The 22,801-nt window shown below is 49.9% G+C and overlaps 5 protein-coding genes across 5 annotated transcripts; 2 read left to right on the plus strand and 3 right to left on the minus strand.

Moving 5' to 3' along the window:
• Positions 1-7,293: 7,293 nt before the first annotated feature.
• Positions 7,294-7,784, minus strand: LOC122376925 (histone H3). The gene has a single exon (XM_043356911.1). The coding sequence runs from the start codon at positions 7,761-7,763 to the stop codon at positions 7,353-7,355; it is 411 nt and encodes a 136-aa protein (XP_043212846.1). The 5' UTR covers positions 7,764-7,784; the 3' UTR covers positions 7,294-7,352.
• Positions 7,785-7,914: 130 nt separating this feature from the next.
• LOC122376926 (histone H4) lies at positions 7,915-8,317 on the plus strand. Its single transcript, XM_043356912.1, has one exon. It carries the CDS (start codon positions 7,951-7,953, stop codon positions 8,260-8,262), a length of 312 nt encoding a protein of 103 aa, XP_043212847.1. The 5' UTR covers positions 7,915-7,950; the 3' UTR covers positions 8,263-8,317.
• Positions 8,318-11,161: 2,844 nt separating this feature from the next.
• LOC122376923 (histone H2A) lies at positions 11,162-11,641 on the minus strand. The gene has a single exon (XM_043356909.1). It carries the CDS (start codon positions 11,590-11,592, stop codon positions 11,221-11,223), a length of 372 nt encoding a protein of 123 aa, XP_043212844.1. The 5' UTR covers positions 11,593-11,641; the 3' UTR covers positions 11,162-11,220.
• A 99-nt stretch (positions 11,642-11,740) lies between these two features.
• Positions 11,741-12,293, plus strand: LOC122376922 (histone H2B). The gene has a single exon (XM_043356908.1). The coding sequence runs from the start codon at positions 11,793-11,795 to the stop codon at positions 12,162-12,164; it is 372 nt and encodes a 123-aa protein (XP_043212843.1). The 5' UTR covers positions 11,741-11,792; the 3' UTR covers positions 12,165-12,293.
• Positions 12,294-13,851: 1,558 nt separating this feature from the next.
• Positions 13,852-14,483, minus strand: LOC122376924 (late histone H1-like). Its single transcript, XM_043356910.1, has one exon. The coding sequence runs from the start codon at positions 14,469-14,471 to the stop codon at positions 13,905-13,907; it is 567 nt and encodes a 188-aa protein (XP_043212845.1). The 5' UTR covers positions 14,472-14,483; the 3' UTR covers positions 13,852-13,904.
• Positions 14,484-22,801: the final 8,318 nt, after the last annotated feature.

The raw sequence follows: 22,801 nt of genomic DNA on the forward strand, positions 1-22,801 counted from the left end.
CCTCTCTCTCTCTCTCTCCTCTCCTCTCCCCTCCTCCTCTCTCTATCTCTCTCTCTCTATTTTCCCTCGTCCTCATGAGACCTGGAAATTTCCGGCTGCGTCGCTGCCGAGAATACCGATTGAGTACATTTGTGTCGTGCCGTATACTCCTGGGAAGTGAGCAGCGGCGGCCGACGTGCGTGTCAAATGCATTTCTCTAGAGGCATTTCGCTTGGTGATGCCTGCGTTCCTGGTTACATGAGTTACAACTGGTTACTTACAACCACAGTCCGGTCCGAGTCCTGCAATATCATATAAACGGAAAAAAGATCGCCCATCCACTCTATGATGCAGCTGAAACAGAATCTAGTAAACTTGTTCGTGGTCGTGTTGAAGCTAAATAGCTGCTCGGAGCCGAGTCACCGCTCCGTGCTTCCCCTCCCCCCCACCAACAACGGCCGGCCCCGGGTCTCGGAGCCGCGCCGCGTGGGACCGGCAGATAGTGGGGAGGGAGGCAGTAGCATCAGAATCCGAGCGCTCTGGCAGGGGCGGAGGCAGCATAGACCTACAGGACCTTGAATGCGCCGCTTGTAGCATTGTACTATTTGTATTGTAAGAACAAAAAGGACTGCACTTGGCAAGGAAAACTTAATGACGAAAAGGACGTTAATAAAAGAAGCAAATGAAAGCGCGTTTTTTTTTTCTGTTGTGCATACCCACTTGTGTGCCGCTGAGGACGCCCCTGCAAGTGCGAGGGCGCCCACACATTCCGGCCTTACCCGCAGCGCTGGTAGAGAGGTAGAGGGAGATGAGATGGAGAGAGAGAGCGAGAGAGTCCGCTCTGCTCGGGGCCGGCCGTCAACTGGGGTGGGAGGGGAGAGAATCGCTGCAAGGGAGCTTCAATTCGTGAGATATGGATGTGGCTATAGTGGTGTGCTAACGATCCGAGCTCTCCAATGATCAAGTATCAACACCATAAAGAAAGAGGGTGAGGAAGTAAGATGAAGAGAGACAAAATTGTGTTGCCTATGTTCCTCTACTTTCTTCTCTCTCTCTCTCTCTCTCCTCCTCTCTCTCTCTCTCTCTCTCTCTCTCTCTCTCTCTTTCTCTCTCGTCCTACAAAAATCCTGGAGGTTTCCGCTGAGTCACGGCCGAGAATGTCGAGATTAGTACCTACACCTCGGTCGTGCCATGCTCATGGGAAGCGAGCGGCGCGACGGCGGTAGACCATGCGGTGTCGAATGCATGGGGATGGGAGGGGTTGTGCCGCCTCACTGCGGTGACTTCGCGACTTCCTGGAAGAGGGTGAACCCCCTGCGGTAATGCAACACCGCCGGGAGTGGCTGGGAGAGAGAACGAGAGTGAGAGAGGGACGACCGGGTAATGACTGTCAGTCGTGTTTTGGTCGTGCTGCTGTGACCTCGGTGTGGAAAAAGTGCGCGAAAAACTTCTGCTATTGGTGCAAACAGTTCCCGTTCCCGGGTAGGATCAAATGATAAATAAGAAATAGGACATGGAGTGTGGGCAAGATAGAAAAACAAAACGCACGAATATTACAAGGATGCTGTCCAACAAATGCCATTCAACTGTGAATAATGACATCATCATGTTTCTCGTGGCGAAGCAGTGCAGTGCCGTAGGCAATGCCTTAGGAGAGGTTACGGGCGAAACTAAATCCAAAACCTCGCCGGCACAGGGGCGTTTGAAACCACGGTTTCGATAGTTGACGGTTTCATGTTGATGCAACCCCTCCAATAGAATTATTGCAAATAACCCTCGTAAAAAGCGGCCGATCGCGACGAAACTTTCCATACTCTCGCATTGGTCAATTTTACACCTACCTTGAAAATATCATGACCCTGACCCAAATGACCTTTGACCTGTGACCTTCTTTCTGAGACAATGTTTGGCCGGAATCGCGATTCGGCGTATGTCGGCTCGCATTAGCCGCGCGTTTACAATCTTTTCGTGGTTTCAAACGTTCAAACATGTGATTTGATGTTGTTCCCATGCATAAGGGTGGATGTCAAGGTCACCTGAAGGTCAGGTCAGGTCAATGACCTTTGGTGAACTCGGTTCACTTTTTCGAGTTCTACATGTTTCTCGGCCAGTTTTTGGAGCTGGATTCGAATTTAGCAACCATTTGAACATTTACGAAGCAGTTTTGGTAATTTCGTAACATGTTATGAAGCTATCAGAGGCGGTTGACACGTACTACGAATCCTCGTCACAACCCCTCCTGACCTAACCCGACCTGGTCTAAATGCTTCAAGACATCATCTGTGATAAAAACTGACACGATGTTCGTGGTTAGCACCCCGAAAAACCCTACAGCAGGCACACTTCACGACTTTTTAAGAGGTCCCGATTTTCCCGACTTTTGGGTCATTGACTGGAATCGGTTGACCTGGAAGATCAAACGACGACCTAGGACCTTAAAATGGGGTATCATCGGCTTCGTCTCGTGACGGGTGGGGCATTCCAGGACAAAACGACCATTTTTTTTTAAAAAATGACACCCTTATATTTTTAAAAATTCTGAAACTTTGTGTATTGGGTAATCTGACACGCTGGAGACGGTTCTGCCAATATTAGACCTGTCCGACAAAAGGTCACAGAGTTATAGCCTCCGGCATTTTGGAGAGGTCACCCTAAAGACCAATCTTTGAGGGCATATATCTCAAAGAAAAAATATTTTAGGTATGAAAAATATATACCGATGGACTCAAAATTGATCAAAAAAGATTTTGGCTATCTCGAATTTTTGATTTTGTGACCAATTTTTCAAAGACCTGGCTCGACCTTTTCCTCATCGAAATGGTACTTTTCGTCTATAGACAAAATGTTTTTTGATCAATTTTCTTTCGATAGAAAAAATATAAAAAAATGGGATGGCGCTGCTGATGCTGTTTTCCTATATTATTACGGAATTTAGATGATAAGATACAGTTCATGACAGATACGTGTTTTCTAACAACAAATAAGACACTGTGACCCTTTTGAGTGGCTATTTAACCTTCCAGGCGGTGGGGGGGCATTTTTTGCCCCCCTTTGGTTTTTTCGATATATCTCGAGAACCGCTGCGCCGATCGTCACCAAACTTTCAGTACCCTCCCGGGAGTAGCTAGCGCACATGGTGATTAAAATTTTTTCCAAAGGCTGTGATAGGTTGGCCGCTAATGACGTCAGAGTGACGTCATTTCTGCCATTTTCGACCCAAAAAAAGGTTTCGCGGGAAGAGCTGTCAGGCCTACAGCTTTAGAGATACAGAAAAATGTTTAATAAATAAAGGTGTGGAATCAAGAGGGCTACAAAACTGCAATTTCGGTTTTTCGATTTTTTTTTATTTTGACCCCCAAAAATAAAAAAATAGATTTTTTGAATACAATAGCCGAAAAATCCAAAATGTTTTTTGAATTTCGAAAAAAAAAACGGAATATCTGTGATAGTCCCTACCGCTTTCTATCTACATACCAAATTTGAGATCGATACCTCTTTTTTTGGCCAAGTTATAGCGAAACAAAACTTCAAAATTGATGACGTTAAATTTTCAAACTCAATTTTCAGCAATTCTAGACCTCGTAACGCAAAACAAAGACCACCATTAGACTCCCCGTGACGAGCTGCATCGAATTAATACCCATTTTATGCAAAAATATCAACTTTGAAATTTGACCTTTTTTACCTGACCTAGACCTGACCGGCTGACCTCCACCAGAAAGTGACCTATTCCGTACCTGATAGTCTTATAACCAACACCATTGAGTTGGAAATGAAAAACTGGCCATAAAACATGCATCGCACAACCTTAGTAAACTTGGGTTCATGTGGTGACCTTTGGTGACCTGACCTGTGACCTGTGACCTGACCTGGTATGACCAGTGACCTCTAATAGCAACATATGTACTAGACAACTGACGCCTTATCGCTGATTTTCGACAAAATGCGTTTTACTCGGTGTTATAGCGCTTTCCCTAGAAGCCCCGTGAACGGTGAAACATTTTATTTTTGACCTGACCTGTGACGTCATCGGTGACCCCTAGGTCAACGAAATTTGGTTTCTTTCGACAAATTTGACAGGGCTATCGAACGCCGTTTGAGCTGTTGTTGGGAAACATACTTTGATCATCATCTGCATCTTATTATCTCAATTCAGTAATTATTCAGGAAAAACAGCGTCAGCAGCGCCATCTATGTGTGGCGAAAAATATATTTTAAAGGCAGAACCCATTTTTTTTATTTTTTCTATCGAAAGAAAATTGATCAAAAAACATTTTGTCTATAGACGAAAAGTACAATTTCGATGAGGAAAAGGTCGAGCCAGGTCTTTGAAAAATTGGTCACAAAATCCAAAATTTTGAAAATTTTCAAAAAAAAATTCGAGATAGCCAAAATCTTTTCTGATCAATTTTGAGTCCATCGGTATATATTTTTCATATATAAAATATTTTTTCTTTGAGATATATGCCCTCAAAGATTGGTCTTTAGGGTGACCTCTCCAAAATGCCGGAGGCTATAACTCTGTGACCTTTAGTCAGAGAGGTCTAATATTGGCAGGGCCGTCTCCAGCGTGTCAGATTACCCTATACACAAAGTTTCAGAATTTTTAAAAATATAAGGGTGTTCGGCTGTGGTTGAGCTGTCCTGGAATGCCCCGGGTAGCACGCTCGTGTTTCCGCGAAGCTCTAGCTCGATTAGAGGCCAAACGCGAGGGTTCACAATCAATTCCTTGTGCAGTCGAAGGACGTTAAATGGCCTGTGCCGGCGAGGGTTCAGGTTAAGTGGTTATGTATCTAATGCATAATCACTTAACCTGAACATATTTGATTTACTTTTGCCTGCAATCTGCGATTGCAGATTAATGAATTTTCTATTAGTGATAATTAATTAATCACTAATAGATGATTAATTAAATCTGCGAATTATCTATATTATGATTTATAAGATGTCTGTGCGTGCGTAATCCGTCATGCCTTATGTGTCTTATTGCGCCTGAAAGGCGCCGCGTATCGACGTGAAATTTGGCATGCCGAATCGGTGGGCGTGGGCGGCCTTTGTATTAAAATTTGGGCGTGATCGGACCAGGGGTGCGCCGTCAGCACGCGCTCGCGTGCGCCATAGGGTTAACACGGGAAACGGTCAAATCGAAGATCGGACGAAAACCGGCCTGCGGCGCCTGCTTCCCGGCTGTATAAGTCGGCAACGGGTGGGCGCAGCGAGAAGCGGTTTTCACCACTGGATAGAGGAGAGATGGAACTAGCGTATCGATATGGTTTCATAGTATAGCACGCGCCACGTGCAAGACAGCACCCCCGGTTGTGAAAAAATGACCGATTTCGTGCATTGTGACTGGAAAATCGATGCCGCTGGAAAACGGTTTGACGGAATGAAATCGGTGTTGTATCGTTTTGCAGACAAATGTATGTGTAATCAGAGAATAGCAAACAAAAACTGATGATCCGTACCATTTCTTTAATAATGAAAAATTAAGTTGAAAATTTGATTCGCGCGGAGCGCGATGTCCTTTACAACACCAAAACGTATTGAAAACGACGATCAATCGTTATGAAACCTACATATTCGGAAAGAGCATTCTTTTCTGACCAATATCCACCCAAAATATTATCGAAAAGTCAATAAACTTTTGTGAAAATGACTCTAGCATGCGACCGTGTTTTGATAACGTTACGCGTATTTTCCGACGAAATCGGATCGGTGGCTTCGGCAGGCAGGCCCAGGCAGGCCATTGAATCTTTGACAACAAACGGTAGCGGAAGGCACCTCTCGCCAGGGGAATTCGCCAGTAAATAAAATAAATTTATTCGTGCAATAACTCAGCCGCTACTGGGCCGATTGTGCTGAATTTTGGGACTGTCAACGGGCACATATCGAACGACACATTACCATATGTAGGGTGCTAAATGCTAATGCACGTGCACACCTGGAAAGGAGCAGTTTCCTATCTCAAGAACGGCTGGGCCAATTCTCTCAAACTTGGTACACACTACAGAACCCGTAAAATCAATTAAATACCATACAGTTATAGCGTAAAACATGCCATCTAGTCTATATTATGATTTATAACATGTCTGTACGATCTCCATCCATCCATCCGTGTGTCATGTCTTATGTGTCTTATTGCGCCGGAACGGTACCGCGTAGCGACGTGAAATTTGGCATGCCGAATTGGTGGGTTGATGCGACCTTTGTATTAAAATTTGGGGGTGGTCGGGCCAGGGGTGCGCCGTCAGCGCGTGAATCTCTCCCGCATGACGGGCCGCGGCTGGCGCCGAGCGGAGAGCACGTGCTCTTGGCTCATTTTCTTCGCTGCCAAAACTGAACGAAAAGCAGCAGAGCCGGCAGGTCATTGAACTTTGACAACGAACACCGGCGCAGGGCACCGCTCGCCAAGGGGATTCACAGTAAATAAAGTAAATTTATTCTTGCAACAACTCAGCCACTACTGGGCCGATTGTGCTGAAAGTTGAACTGTGGGTGGGCAGGGCACTCACCAGGCGATGCATGGTCATGTGATACAGGTGCGGAGGACCGACTGAACGTGCGCACGTTAGGGGTCGGTCCCATATCTAAGGAACGGCTGGGCCTATTGCGCTCAAATTTGGTACACAGCTTCAATCGAGTATGAGTAGGGTATGAGTAGGGTAGGGTAGAGTATGTGGAGGGTATGAGCAGCGTATGGGCAGAGTAGGGTATGGGCAGGGTAGGGTATGGGCAGGGTGGGGTATGGGCAGGGTGGGATATGGGCAGGGTAGGGTATGGGTAGGGACCAAAATAATACAAATAAACGATTTTTGACCCAGCATAATGCATCCGTAAAACCAATTTAATCAAAACGTACAGTTATAGCGCAAAACATGCCGTCTAGTTAATAATAATTAATGAATTATTATTAATTCGCAGGAATTGATTACTTTCTGCGAGTAACTTTTTCCTCGTCGCCGTTGGGGAGACGGTTAGGTTAGGTTAGGTCAGTTTAGGTTAGGTTAGGTTAGGTTAGCTTAGGCTGGGTAAGGTTGGGTTAGGTTAGGTTAGGTTCGGCTAGTTAAGGCTGGGTTGGGTTAGGTTAGGGTGGGCTAGGTTAGGTTCAGTTCGTTTAGTCAAGTTTGGGTTGCGTTAGGTAAAGTTAGGTTCGTGTGGTTAGGCTCGGTTTGGCTAGTTAAGGTTAGGTTAGGTTAGGTAAAGTTCTGTTAGGTCAGGCTAGGTTGGTTTAGGTAGTCCCCAGTCCCCAAAGCGTCCTGTACCTAGTCCACAAAGCGGCAAAAATCCGATCAGGCAATCTACGCAACACCTCTCTGGTCCTGAGAAGGACCTGTTTCTTGCTTGCCAGCCTGCCGGAGCACGGCACAAGCGGCCTAGGCGCGCTCGCCGCGGATGCGACGCGCCAGCTGAATGTCCTTGGGCATGATGGTAACACGCTTGGCGTGGATGGCACACAGGTTGGTGTCCTCGAAGAGGCCGACCAGATAGGCCTCGCTGGCCTCCTGCAGGGCCATAACGGCACTGCTCTGGAAGCGCAGGTCAGTCTTGAAATCCTGGGCAATCTCGCGCACGAGCCGCTGGAACGGCAGCTTGCGGATGAGCAGCTCGGTGCTTTTCTGATAGCGGCGGATCTCACGCAGTGCCACTGTGCCGGGCCGGTACCTGTGTGGCTTCTTGACGCCGCCAGTGGCCGGCGCACTCTTGCGAGCCGCCTTAGTGGCCAACTGCTTGCGCGGTGCCTTACCGCCCGTGGATTTCCGTGCTGTCTGCTTTGTGCGAGCCATTGCGTGGGTTAAGTTTCGCGGTTTTTTTCTCTAAGACATAGACTTGAATTTTGAAAGCGCACGATTGTACAGCATGCGTTCTTTTTCGAGAGGCTACCCGCTTGGCACACAAATGGCAACACCTGTAGTTAATTGAACCTACAAAAACGGCAAACGGCAAAGGAGTAACCACCAATTACTCGCCAAGATGACGGGACGTGGCAAGGGCGGCAAAGGATTGGGTAAAGGAGGAGCTAAGCGGCATCGTAAAGTTTTGCGTGATAACATTCAGGGCATCACCAAACCTGCTATTCGACGCCTGGCTCGTCGTGGCGGTGTCAAGCGCATCAGCGGCCTCATCTACGAGGAGACGCGCGGCGTTCTCAAAGTGTTCCTGGAGAACGTCATCCGCGACGCTGTCACCTATACCGAGCACGCCAAGCGCAAGACGGTGACTGCCATGGACGTCGTCTACGCTCTGAAGCGCCAGGGCCGCACACTGTACGGCTTCGGCGGTTAAGCGGAATGCCTCGCGACGAAAGCCCCACGAACAACAGGCCTTTTTAAAGGCCACACTTAATCTGAAAGATTTTCACCGATTGATTGTATTCCATTATTGAGACGCAAATCATCCCCGATCGTCTAGCCAATAGGCTGGTCAGCAGCCGAGGGTGCCTGGTGAGCACCCTCCTGAAGGATATGTCCGTGAGAAAATTCGGAAACTGCTCCCTCGCACTCTCCGTACTATTTTCCGAATATTCTTCGGCAAGGCACCTATGTGTCCATGAGAAAATTCGGAAAAGCGATTGACACCAGTCCCGTGTCGACCTGACGAACGGTACTCCGTCACAGCCCCTTAAGCCAGGACCATGTTTTCCGGTATTTCTCACGAAATTGTACCACCGTAGATAATCCGGGAACTGGGTACAACATCGTGAGACTTTTCGTGAATCGTAGATGGCGCCAAAGTAGGGGCAGACGGGACCCGAGACCGGCACCGCGGGGGGTGAGGGGCGGGACTGACAGGGGTCGTCGCGCGGAACTGTCCTACGGCCAGCGCCGAGCATCTAGCCTCGGGCCCGCATCCCTGCCCCAGGCGCGACCAGAGCTCCCGGATGTTCCGGCTCACTGCCGCGCCCCAGCGCGTCAAACTTGTGAGAAAATTCGGAAACTGCTCCCTCGCACTCTCCGTACTATTTTCCGAATATTCTTCGGCAAGGCACCTATGTGTCCATGAGAAAATTCGGAAAAGCGATTGACACCAGTCCCGTGTCGACCTGACGAACGGTACTCCGTCACAGCCCCTTAAAGGAAAAGGGCCACCTTTAACATGGGGATTGAAACTGAGATAGCCATCTAGTAGCCCGTGTCCGAAAACCCTCCAGTCTATCTCCTTACGGCCGATTTCGGCTTCCATTCGTAGGTATCGGTAATTTTAAAAGAGGAATGCGTCCTTATCCCAGGAATGCGTCCTTACCCTGTAATACAGCCACCCGCGTTTTTTTTTTGGTTTTGGTTTTTTACCAATCAGCTCCAATCAGCTCAGCTTTAACCAATCAGCTTATCTGACACAATCCGACGAGTCTGTCTTCTGAACGCTGATTGGTTTGAGTGTGACGTCATCGCTATGCCATCACACAGTAGGTGCCGTAGAGAGTATCAACATAGTACCAATATGTTAAACAGTTTTAAATACTTTTTCGCGAATTGTGCACTTCTGTCCCCAGTTTTAAAAAGAAAATGAAAAATAATAATGTCAAAATGAAAAACAACGATATCTTCATATTTCACGAAGGTGGCCCTTTTCCTTTAAGCCAGGACCATGTTTTCCGGTATTTCTCACGAAATTGTACCACCGTAGATAATCCGGGAACTGGGTACAACATCGTGAGACTTTTCGGAAAACCACCTTCCAGCACACCTTATGGGCGTTCACGTTTTCTCTCACGAACTAATACCACCGTAGATAATGCGGGAAATGGGTACAACATCGTGAGACTTTTCGTGAATCATAGATGACGCTAATGTACAGCAACCGCTGCAACTGTGAATGGCGCATATGGCTGGTAGGGACAGCACCTGCCATGCCGGACAGGCGTGGCAGGGACTGCAATGCATGCATCCATAAATATGCGTCTTTGACAGCTCATGTGACATGTAACATATCTTCAACGAATTGGATTCAATAGTCCGGTTCAGGTTGGTACGATCTGGTGTCAGTATGCATGTTACTAGCTTGATGTTCATCATTAAAGTTTATATGTTGGCCGTCTGCACCTCCGAGCTCTAGTCCTGGACTGCTGGTTTTGTTGTCCTGCTAGTCTGCCCCGTCCCCTCCCTCCCTCTGTGAACAATGCGTGCCTTATCTCGGCTCGGCCTTGCCCGGTCCCCTCCCCCCTCCCTGGACTCGGGCCGCGCTCTCAGTTCTCTGCCGCGCCACGCCTCGGGTCTCCTCACACCCCTCTGCCCCGACCCTCCCTCCCTCTCTCCCTCCCCCCCGAACCGACAATCATCTTCCGGCTCACCACGGCCGCCGGTGGAACTACTGCGCAGGTGGCAGCACCTGCCCGTGGAGAAGCGGCTGGCAATCGGCCGTCCCACTCCCCACCCCGCCCCCACCCAGCTGGCCGCCAGACCGTGGGAACGACTCGGCTCAGCGCTGCCGGCCGCTGGACGGGGAAACCCCGCCGCCCGCCGCCCGACACACTACCGCCGGGCCGGCCGGTGGAATTTCCCAGTCGTCGGCCGGTAATTTTTCTCCTGAATGGAGGGACCGCCATCGAGTTTGTCACGTGAATTCAGCCGCATTCCTGGTCAACGTCTAATGCTGAAGGGATATGTGTGTACGCAGATATCTCGCAGGCCCTAAGAGGAAAAGCTCGCTGCAAAAACTGAGCACTTCAAATAACCCGCAAACCTACGCAAATAGAATAGTTATACGATAGCCCGACTCGAATTATAAGCAAAGTGCGAGATTTCCCCGGCGCCGATTTCAACTTATTCGTAAAACAGGTCGAACGCGTGAAACGGCTGATGACGTCATCAAATGGCCGTTAATAGTTAAGAGATAGGGCCTTAGCCAAGGCCCACTTTTCAAATGAAGGGAACGAATTTCTCTAACACCACGAAACTGAGGATATTGCGAACAGGATATATAGTGGTTTTTGAACCTGGCCGCCAACTTGGCTCTCTCAACTCCGAACTAATGCAAAGGTGGGACAGTCCCTTAAATAGTTTTTTTTTCGCCGTAGCTTGACCAATAAGAGATATCAATCGCAAATTCAATGTCTGTAGTAGTTCAGGAGATAGGGGCGTGGGTTAACGTTTCACGCCAACGGAAACAGCTCTGGGTGCTCCCCAGATAGCGTGATAAGTCGACGCGTTGTCATGAAAGTGACCTGTGACCAGTTCCATTGGTATTTTGTGGCCTTTAAAAAGGCCTGTTACAGGGTTCGAGTCGACTGAGCCAGATGCAGGCTTACTTCTTCTCGGTCTTCTTGGGCAGGAGCACCGCCTGGATGTTTGGCAGCACACCGCCCTGGGCGATGGTGACGCCCGACAGGAGCTTGTTCAGCTCCTCGTCGTTGCGGATGGCCAGCTGCAGGTGGCGAGGGATGATCCTGGTCTTCTTGTTGTCGCGCGCAGCGTTGCCGGCCAGCTCGAGTACCTCAGCGGCCAGGTACTCCATGACGGCAGCCAGGTACACGGGGGCACCGGCACCGACGCGCTCGGCATAGTTTCCCTTACGCAAGAGACGATGGATACGACCGACAGGGAACTGAAGTCCGGCCCGGGAGGACCGGGACTTGGCCTTTCCCTTCACCTTGCCGCCCTTGCCGCGTCCAGACATGGCTGTATGTGAACAAGATGTAGCAACAAACGTGCAATCCTGTATTTGCGATCACAGCTGGATTTAAAAAGGGACGTAGCGGTGCCGGACACCGGTGCTCACCCACTTTTCCCACCGCCATTACGCATTATTAACCGAATTCCAAAAGCCACATACCCTACGTTTCGTGTTGAACAGTGTGTTGCACTCGAAGCGCCGCCATGCCACCGAAGACTAGCGGAAAGGCCGCAAAGAAGGCCGGCAAGGCCCAGAAGAATATCTCCAAGGGAGATAAGAAGCGTAAGCGCAAGAGGAAGGAATCGTACGGCATCTACATCTACAAGGTGCTGAAGCAGGTCCACCCCGACACCGGTATCTCGTCGAAGGCCATGAGCATCATGAACTCCTTTGTCAACGACATCTTCGAGCGCATTGCTGCCGAGGCCTCGCGTCTGGCGCACTACAACAAGCGCTCGACAATCACCTCTAGGGAGATTCAGACTGCTGTCCGCCTGCTCCTGCCCGGTGAGCTTGCCAAACATGCCGTGTCGGAGGGGACCAAGGCCGTCACCAAGTACACGAGCAGCAAGTAAGCTGGCTGGCCTGGCAGCCGGTGCCGGTCGACGCTCGCTTCATCTCATCACTGATCATCGCTCATCGCCTCCCATGCCGGCCGGTGCCGCTCCTAGCAGCACAAATAGGTCTTTTTCAAGACCAATAAATCAAATAGTGGACTTGCACCACAGATGATTACATCCGGGTCATTGTTGCAGCGGGTCGTCGGCTTCAAACAGACGCTGATCTGCACTTGTTTCGCACTTACCATGGTCGCTATCGAAATCGCAACAGAACCGCATGATAAGGGACGTAGCGGTGGCAGCTACTAGCGGCGTTTGAAATTTTGCCGTTTTTTAGGCGAACATGACGTCACTAAAACGTCATTTTCTCAAACTTTTTTTGACGGATTTCGCTCAAATTTTCAGGGAACGTGTAAAATTGATGTGTAATAAGGTGCTGAAAGTTTGACGTCGCTGGCGTAACGCGTTTAGAAGCTATTGGCGAAAAACGGGAGGAGGGGGGGGGGGCAGTTTCTGCCCTCCCCCAGCAGGTTAAGGGACAGTTTTGAATCGCTTCGATTCCTTTTTTTTTTGCTCGGCCAGCCTAGCGCCAGTCTCGAGCGGTGGGACAGTTAACCCGGCAATTTTGACAGTTAACCCGGCAATTTTGGCCGGGATGCAAAAGTTACGTTAAACCGGTTTATGTTAAACCGGGAGCAAATAACAGCGTGGGAGCCTATCTTAGGTGTGGCAAAGCTAACGGAGTACTTACTTGTTGCCGAAGTGCCGAAAGAAGGCGCTGGAACCGAAAACACAACATTGGTTCATGTATTTATTAACATTCATACACACAGTCATACTTGTGTAAGGTGTCAGTGTTCGGTTGTGGGGTGTAATAGCCAGGGACAACGTTCTATGAACTGAAAAACCCGGCGCCTATTGCAAAAGGAAAAACCCCGCGCTGAAGCCAAAATAGCGCGGGGAAAAAACCCTGTATCGTTTAAGCTAATGTGTAGGAGGGTGACGAAGAGGGAGATGGGAGACGGTTCCGCGCGGGAGGGACACCCGGGGTCGCCTAGCAGCAAACGCTTCAGCCCCCAGTCGGTGTTGGCGCTGCGACGGTTGTTGGCACGGGGCCTTTACCGGAGCGCGCAATATGTCTATGCAAGGAGGGATAAGAAAAGGGACAGGGAGGTGACTCCGCGCGAGAAGGGCGCCCGGAGGCCAAACAGGAAAAGCTAAGCCCCCAGTCGGTGTTGACGCTCAACGATCTCGGCCCAATCGACCTGATCGGAGCGCGCAATGTGGAGTCACCTAAGTGTTCGCGGTGCCGCGCCTCCGCCGCCGTTAGCGCGCGTGTAAATCACAGGTGATTAGGCCAGATCGACGATTCAACGGAGCAATTAGTGCGAATGAGAAGCGGTGGGGGAACAACATCAAACGATAATCACAAAAATCACAAGAACATCAACAGCAAGAATGAAAGATCAATCATTAGCACGTACAATCAACGGCGCGGCGGAGAGAAAATGGCGGAGAAGAATGTAGGAGAGGAGGAAGTTTCTGGCACTAGGCCAGGCCGGAGGTTAAAGTTCGTGGAGAAGTTGCGCGTCCTTGAGAAATGCGAAGAGTTTTTCGAGGAGAAGTGGATGGTCGTCTCCTAGGAGAGTGGGGAGATCCAGATATCATCTGTGCTTAAAAAGACAAAAACGAGACGATTAGATGGCTCTGATAAGAGCCATTGACATGTGCCAGCGGAACGGTCAGGCACATCGTTCACTTCTTAGCCGGGGCCTTTTTGGCGGCAGGCTTTTTGGCAGCCGTCTTTTTGGGCTTCGGTGCCTTGGGCTTCTTCGCCGGCGACTTGGCCTTCTTAGCTTTGGTTGGCTTGGCCTTGGGCTTCTGGGCCTTGGCGGGAGACTTGGCGGTCTTCTTTTTGTCCGCCGACTTTTTGGCAGCAGTCTTCTTTGGTGTCTTTTTCGCGGCCACAGGCTTCTTAGGCGACTTTGCGGCGGGCTTGGCCGGCTTGGCAGCAGCGGAAGACAGCTTGAACGATCCGCTGGCACCCTTGCCTTTAGTCTGCACCAGGGCGCCGCTGGTGACGCCAGTCTTGAGAGCCTTTTTGATGAACGGCGCCAGCTTTTCAACGTCGACCTTGTAGTTTGCTGCAATGTACTTCTTGATGGCGATCAGCGACGAGCCTCCTCGCTCCTTCAGACCTTTGATGGCTCCCTGGACCATCTCGTTGGTGGGCGGGTGCGTCGGCTTGGTGCGAGGCACCTTTGCCTTGGCCGCCTTGGCGGCGCCAGCAGCAGGAGCGGTGGCAGCGGTAGACTCGGTCATCTTTTTCTGGCGTCAGGTATCGAAGCTTTTTTTTTTTTTTTTTTTTTTTTTTTTTTTTGAATTTTGCTCCCGACAGGCCGAGGCCCTGGTCGGGGTAGGGGGAAGTTACTAGCTGGCAATTAGCCAGATCTTCCGTTTTACTTTACTTTAATGCCGGCTATGTTATTCCGGCCCAAGGCAATATCAAGAGCAAAGTTTACGTTAGACCGGCTCATGTGACGTCCGGTGGGAGCAAGTGCAAGGGAAAGCCAGAAAGGGTGCCAGAGTGGCAGTGCCGAGAGGGATTTTGAGTACTTACTTTTCTTACCGCTATCGACGGCTTGCCGACCACGGAACTGAGCGCGAAACTGTGCTATATGGATCGTTCAAGTTTAGTATTGTGTAGAAAAACGAAAAGAAGGTCAAGTAGGTCTGGATTTGAATCACCAAGAAGAGTAGGGAGCGTCATTGGAAGTTGATTAGTAGTCGTATATCTTTTCATCGGTTGTCTTTCAACGTCGTATAGGGGGCAATGTAGAAGAAAATGTTGGATTGTATATCTTATATTACATCGATGGCATAGAGGAGGCGGAGTTTGCTCGATAATATAGGTATGTGTGAGTTTTGTGTGGCCGATCCGGAGTCTCGCGAGAATCACTTCTTTTAGTCTGGTGTTCTGATTCGATGAGGGCCATGGTTTAAGAAGGGGTTTGATTGGGTGGAGGTGATAGTGGGGATTGATGTCCCAATCGAATTGTACTGATTGTTTGAAGGCGGCGAATAGTGAATTTAGGAGGTCGGATGCCGGGCATGGGAGCGAGTCGTTTGGAGGGTCCTGGAGACTTTCCTTGGCGGCTCGGTCCGCTCGCTCGTTGCCCGTGATGCCTGCATGACCCGGTATCCATGTGACCTTGATTTCGCGATTTCGATTTTGAGTTATTAGTGAGTTAATTTGTTTCCTGATGTCGTGGATGATAGGGTTTGATGAGTTGTGTAGTGTGTGGAGTGATTGTACCGCTGCCCTCGAGTCGGTACATATCATGATTTTGTCGATGCTTCGATTGGCAATGTGGTGAAGTGAAGCCTTGATTGCGTATAGTTCGGCGGAGAAAACAGAATGATGATTGGAGAGGCGGAATGATTGGGTGAAACCGTCGATGCAAAAGGCGGCACCTGTTTTCCCGTCGGCGCAGGAGCCGTCCGTATAAATGAATTTGTGGTCTGGATAATCGTCTTTAAATTGGAGAAAGAGGCTATGCATTTCTTGATTGGAGATCTCACGTTTGGTGTCGTCGAAAAGAAGCATTGTTTCTATGTGATTTTGTGTCCAGAATGGACTAAGAGGTGGGGTAGGTATTACCTCGTGTGGGGTTATCTTGTAGTCCCTCAGAATATTTTTAATGTGTCTTCTTATTGTAGGGTACCTGTATTCTCTATGTGTTATTATATTATTTTCTGGGAGGTTCGTCATTATGTTGTATGTTATTGTGTTTGGTTTCGCTAGAGATTTTATGTAGAAGCGGAGAAGTTGATATTCCCGGCGACGTTCTAGTGAAGGAATATTGGCATCAGCTCGGAGATTCATTGTTGGAGATGTGCGGAGACCGCCTGTGATGGTGCGTAGAGCAGTGTTTTGGATACTCTCCAGTTTGTTGCTGAGAGTAGTGGATATATTGGTAAATAGAAAGGCATTATAATCCAGGACCGATCGAATCAGGGATGTATATAGGTGTGTAAGTGTGCGTCTGTCGGCGCCCCAATCTGTGCCGGCGATAGCTTTCAGTACGTTGCGTCTACGTGTGCATCTTGATGAGATGTCTTTAATGTGTGCATTGAAGGTAAGTCTCCTATCGAGGGTTACTCCTAGGTATTTGAAGATATTTACTGTCGGTATTATTTGGCCTTGCAATTGTGTACGAATGCGCGGGTTAATATGTTTGGGTTGTTTTGAAAATGTCATAGTGGCCGATTTTGTTGGTGCTATAACGACTCCCCATCGTTTGCACCAGGAGTTCACGTCATTAAGGGCTATTTGAAGGCGATTGTGAGCCGTATCGACACTGTGATGGGTGGCCCAGAGGGCCAGGTCGTCGGCATACATTGAATATTCTACGTTGTGGGCTGTTTGATTTATGTTATTAAATATATCATTGATGAAGATAAGGAAGAGTGTCGGGGAGAGCGGGCTCCCCTGTGGGACTCCGTGGTCCATTTTGTGTGTGGGTGAGCATATGTTGCCTATTCTTACTTTGAAGGTTCTGTTTTCCAAGAAATTACTTATAAAGGCAGCCATTCTGCCCTTAATGCCTATATTGTGTATTTTTATTAAAAGTGCTTCATGGTGTACTCTGTCAAATGCTGCTTTTAGGTCGAGAAATAGCGCTGCGGTGACCTTGTCATTGTAAAAGCCTTGCTGAATTGTGTCTATTATGTGGATTATGCTGTCCGCTGTAGAACGGGCTGGGCGAAAGCCGTTTTGGTGTTGTGAAAGGAGATTGTTGGACTCTAGATACACCCTGATTCGATTGTTGACCATTCTCTCGACAATTTTAGAGGCACAGCTTGACAGGGATATAGGTCTATAACTAGCTGGATCGGTGTTTGGTTTATCTCGTTTAAGAATGGGAATGACAATGCTTTCCCTCCAAGAGTCTGGGAAGGTGCCATCAACCCAGAGTTGGTTAATAGCCGAGAGAAGTTGATTTAGGCCGAAGTCGGTTAGTTTTCTGAAAAATAGGTATGCTAGTTTATCTGGTCCTACCGAAGTATTGCCAGATTTAGAAATTGCAAGTTGAAGTTCATAAAGGGTAAATAGGTGATTGTAATGCTCTGTATTGTCGGAGTGAAAGGTAAGTGTTGCTAGTGTGGTGCTGAGTTCGTGGTGGAGTACTTGCGAAAAGCTGTTTTGTGATGAGGTGGATGCGTAGTGGGCTGCGAAATGTGTTGCTATTGTGGTGGGTTCTGTTGTGAGTGTGTTGTGTATAAGCAATGATGGTATTTTGAAGTTTGGCGTCTTTTTATTTTTAAAACATTTTATATATTCCCATATCTTGGATGTGGGAGTGAATCGGTTGAACTTGCTTGAGAAGTTTTCCCAAGCTTGCTTTTTGGCGTTAAGTATGGTGTCTTTACAATTTTTAATTTCTATGCGGAGTTCTTTTTCGTGTTGGGGGCAGGGGCACTTCCGGCATCGCCTGAGGGCTCTGCGCCTTCTGGCGACCGCATTCTGACAACTGTCACTCCACCAGGGAGCGTGTTTATACCCGGGCCTTTGGCCGGTAAGTGGTATGTTAATATTTGCGGCTTCATTGACTATATCTAAAATATTTTGTATATCAATGTTATTATTACTTATATTTACGTTGTGGTTGTTATATTCCTCTATGTATTTGTCAATGTAATCTTGAAAGCCGTTCCAGTCGGCCTTCCTCATGTTCCATTTTGGAAGGAAGAAATCGTTTTGACTCCTTGAAGAGGATTCTACTACTATGTGAAGAGGGTAGTGATCGCTGAAATATTTATCGATTTGGACTTGGGCCGAGAAGAGAAGACTTATGTCAGGGGATGCTAGAACAAGATCTATGACCGAGAGTTTGTTAATACCATTTTCAATTCTGTAATATGTCGGTGTTTTGTCGTTGAGGCATATGAGGTCATGCGCATCCATGATGTTGTTAAGTATGTGTCCGCGCTGTGAGGTGTATTGGCAGCCCCAGGCAGTATGGTGTGCATTAAAATCACCTAGTATCAATTTAGGGGAAGGAATTTGTTGGAAAAAGTGATCCAGTTGTTGAAAGGTTACGTTATGGGTTGGGGAAAGATAAAGGGATATTACGTTAATGTCTCGCTGTGCGATTTTAATGGTTGTTGCAACGTAATTTAGAGTCGAATTGAAAGTTATTTGTTGATGAATTAGATTGTTAGATACATACAAAGCCGAGCCGCCTCGGCGAGGTTGTTCATTTACGTTATCGCAATACAGTGAATAGCCGAAAATGTTAAAGTTATAGTTGATTGAATCTGAGTCGAGAAATCTGGTCTCCTGGATAGCGGCTACTAATGGCTTTTTGTTTACCATATATTCACGGAATTCCCCCCAGTGGCCCACAAGGGATCTTGTGTTCCACTGGAGAAGAAATTCCTCCATTGTTTGGAGTTTAACTAGTGTTCTTTGTGACCGAGCGGGTTACGGGCCGCTCTCGGAGGCGGTCATAGTCCTCGCCCGTGATTGGTTCGGACAGTCCTCGCTGGAGGGGAGGGGTGGAGGGTGAGCGCAGAGGGGAGGGGGCGCTGACAATCGTGCGCTCGTGCTCTGAGTCGGAGTCCGTGAGCTCCAAGGGGATGGTATCGGCTTCCGATACTGGGGTCGTAGCGCGGGGGTTGCTCGGAGAGGGAGAGCCCGTGGAGTGTCGCGATTGGTGGGGGTCGCGCGGTGTCGGCTCGTCGTCGTCTGCTGGATCGCCGCTCTGGGTGGGCGTAGCCTGGGTGGGGGTGGACATAGTTTCGGCGCGGCTCGGCTCGACTCCGCCCCAGGGGTCCATGAGCGGGCGCGGTCCGGGTGCCGGCATCGGGGCAGCGGCGGCGGCGGCGGCGGCGGCGGGGGCGGCGGCGGCGGGGGCGGCGGCGGCGGGGGCGGCGGGGGCGGCGGCGGCGGCGGCGGTCGGGCGAGGCGGCGGCGGCGGCTTCGGCGCTGACGTCGCGGCGGCGGCGGAGCGGGGCTGTGTGTCGCGAGTCGGGAGGGCCGGCCACTCACGATCGTCCAGAGCCGGTGCCCAGAGGGGGGCACTGGGGTGGCGGCCCCGAGCCCGGTGCTCTTCCCGTTGGGCGCGCACTTGTTCGCGGTGCCATTCTTTGGCGTCACGTTGGATGGGGCAGTGGCGGTCCCAGGCCGGGTGAGGGCCGCCGCAGCCAGCGCAGGTGGGATCGCGCTCGCACCCGTCAGTGGCGTGTTCGGCGCTGCACCGGCCGCAGCGGGCGTTGCGCCGGCGGCAGGCACGTTTCGTGTGCCCGAATTCCCAGCAGTGGGGGCACGGTCGAGGGGCGGGGACCCACGGGTCAACAGGTACCCTCAGGTAGCCACACGTGATGGCCAGCGGGAGCACGCGGCCGGTGAATGAGAGACGTACTGTTGGGTTGGGCCCCAGGGTTTTCACGTCGCGGGATCTGAGGCGCTGGACGCGGCAGACGCCCTGGTCTTTCAGCTCCTCGAGGAGCTCGGCGTTACTGAGCTCAGTGAGTGCCTCCGACCGGACTGAGCCCTCCACGGCGTTAAGGCGGTCGGCCAGGATGGCCGAAACCGGGGTCTCTTTCAGGCTGGTGCTGGCCAGAAGGGCGTCTGTCTGGTTCCGGTGGAATGTCTCGACCAGCAGGGGGCCGGTGCGGAGGGCCTTGACGCTTTTGACGGTCCCGCAGATAGAGTCGATTGCACGGCGCAGACTGAACGGGTTTGTGTGGAGGAAGTTGCCGCCTCGTGTTTTCTTGACAAGGATGAAGGCCGGACCTTCAGGTGTTGTCGCTGTCGGGGGGAGGGAGGCTGCAGCCTCGGAGTCGTGCGTCGTGGTCGTCATTTTCGGTGTTGAGTCAGATCGGTTTTCCTCTGTGAGGCGGGGCCTCAACTCAAGCGAATAGGGAAATTTAATGAAGAGATGGGATGTCAAGTACAGATAAAGAATCACTAGCGGGCGGAGCCGCAGATTACAAAGCTAAGCCGACCCGGATAAAAAAATTGGGCGAAGAGGGCCGGCGCTGCCGGTGGCCTCGGATGCCCCCAGACAACGACAAAGGAGAAGGGAAAAGACGGGGAGGGAGGAGGACAGACGCCTCAGAGAGTGGGAAAAGAAGTGGAATAGAAAACCAACTATTTGACCTACCTACAATGAAACAAGTCACAAAAGGCTGAGGGCCAGGCAAGGCGACCGGTACCAGGTACGCGGACTGCGCTGCAAGAGCGTGCGCCCACTGCGGAGACGTCCCTAACCGGTACCGTCTCCACAAGTGTCCTGTCGAAGCTTTTTGCTTACCGGAAAGCCAGAGAGCTGCCATAGACGATTCAGTCGGGACAAACACGACTGACGCAACAGTTTACTGATAACCGGCAGCCTGATCTCGACAATGGTGACATTTGTTTGCGCCCTAATGCTTCCAGGGACTCGTTGCGGTGAGCAGTCACGCACGCTGTGGTGGCGCCAACACTTTTCTTCCCTTTGGCAGCCGTCGATTTGGAGTAGACCACTACGTCGAGCGCAGTCAGGCTGTTTTTCAAGTTACTGTTGGCGAGCTGCTGCAGTGATCTGGCGACGTGGCATCATTTCATCGGCACAAATATACAAGCAGCGATGACCGGCTGACGAACGGAGCCAACGGGATCCACAACGCATCGATTGCGCTCCTTTCAAGCTACAAATGTCTGCAAACGGACGACAAACCTGGCTCGCAGCTGTCGTTTTCAAGGAAGACTTTTGAAAAAGAAGCGTGCTGTGCAGTTTTCAGACAGACAGAGGCAGACAGATACGCCAATGGCGCTGCCAGGCGCCGTGTGAAGCCAGAAGCGCGCTCAAAGATGACAGAAGAGAACCGCCAACCGTCGCATGAACCCGCGTGTAACAGTCATCGGTTAGAAAGAGAGCTACCTAAAATATTCCAGCGTCACCGTCACAGTCAATATTCGGGGAAAACTGCAATTCTAAGATATATGCACAGCTCTTCACTTTTTCGAGTCAGCTACACTTCACACATTACTTCACACGTCCTCGGCCGCTGCTCAGTCTCCGCCATCTTGCGGTTGAGTCGCTCGTCGAGCCTCGCACTCCTGTAACAAAGCTGAGATTCCTATGTAACAGCGGTAATAAATTGGGCCTTTAAGTACATTCAGTTCAATTTTTTTTTGTCCTCCCGGCAAGCCATGAGGCTATAGCCGGGGGAGGAAGAAAGTTAATAGCTGGCAATTGGTCAGGTCTTCCGTTTACGTTACGTTAATGCCGGCTATTTAATTCCGGCCCAAGAACTAAGACAAAGGCCATTTTCAGCTTAGATAATAAATTCTTACGTAAGTGCATTTAGCATCACGCATGTCCCTACGTTTTGCTACCCTGAATCTATTTTTATATACCGTTACCTGGGCCCGCTACATGACGCTACCAGCAGCACTTTTCCCCTTTGCCGCTGGCAAATGAGTGACGATGGTGACCGCCGCCATTTTGAAGTGAACGTTTCAGCGCCGGTTTTTTGTTCTAGCATTGCAATAACGAGGATTAATGCTCTGATTGTCGCACAGCAGAAACTGGCGGAAACCTTCATGGTCGGAGGAGGAGACGTCAGACGACACTGGACACAACACACTCAACACACCCGTCCGCACTCTGCGAGCCGGCACAACGGGACAGGGGACGCGCGGTCCCCTGTCGCGGTCTCCCCCTCAATTAGCCGGAGGCGAGGACCGGACCGCCCGCTGCCGGCCGTACAGTCTTTAGAACGGTCAGCGGTCGCTAAATGCCAGTCGGTACGGTCTCTGCTGAAAGAGCACATCGCACGACCGGTGGGACCAAGGCCTTGCATACCGTGACACTTGAGTGGCATCGGTGGCACCCGAATAAAAAATGCCTACAATAATGCCGCCTAATTCCCATGGGAGTCCACGGGATTGGTAGTTCTCCCGAAGAGTCTTCGGAAAAGGTATGTTTCCGTGATAATTATAAGGGTGACCGAGAAGTGACCATAAAAGGCATTCCGAAAAATAGGCCATCAAAGCCTTTTCCCGTGAGAATATTCGGAAACAGGTTCCTCGCCCTTTCTGTACCGTTTTCCGACTATTCTTCGGTAAAGTTATGTTTGCGTGAGAATATTCGGAAACAGGTTCCTCGCCCTTTCTGTACCGTTTTCCGACTATTCTTCGGTAAAGGTATTTTTCCGTGAGAATATTCGGAAACAGGCTCCTCGCCCTTTCTGTACTGTTTTCCGGCTATTCTTCGGTAAAGGAATGTTTCCGTGAGAATATTCGGAAACTGGCTCCTCGCCCTTTCTGTACTGTTTTCCGGCTATTCTTCGGTAAAGGAATGTTTCCGTGAGAATATTCGGAAACAGGCTCCTCGCCCTTTCTGTACCGGTTTCCGATTATTCTTCGGTAAAGGTATGTTTTCGCGAGTATTATAAGGGTGACCGAGGTGTGACCATGAAGGGCATTCCGCTAAATACACCATAGAAGTCAATGTTGTGTGCTACTAGGGAACGATCGTCCGAATTTGTTGCATTGAAATGCTACGGTCTCGGTAAGATTAATAACAAACGTCTCCTAATTATGATAACAACCTCACGAGACAAGCCCGGAATCGTCTATTATTTAAACCCCTTTAAAA

Source organism: Amphibalanus amphitrite, unplaced genomic scaffold (genome assembly GCF_019059575.1).
Source record: "Amphibalanus amphitrite isolate SeventyFive unplaced genomic scaffold, NRLGWU_Aamphi_draft 002403F_arrow, whole genome shotgun sequence".
NCBI lineage: Eukaryota > Metazoa > Arthropoda > Thecostraca > Balanomorpha > Balanidae > Amphibalanus > Amphibalanus amphitrite.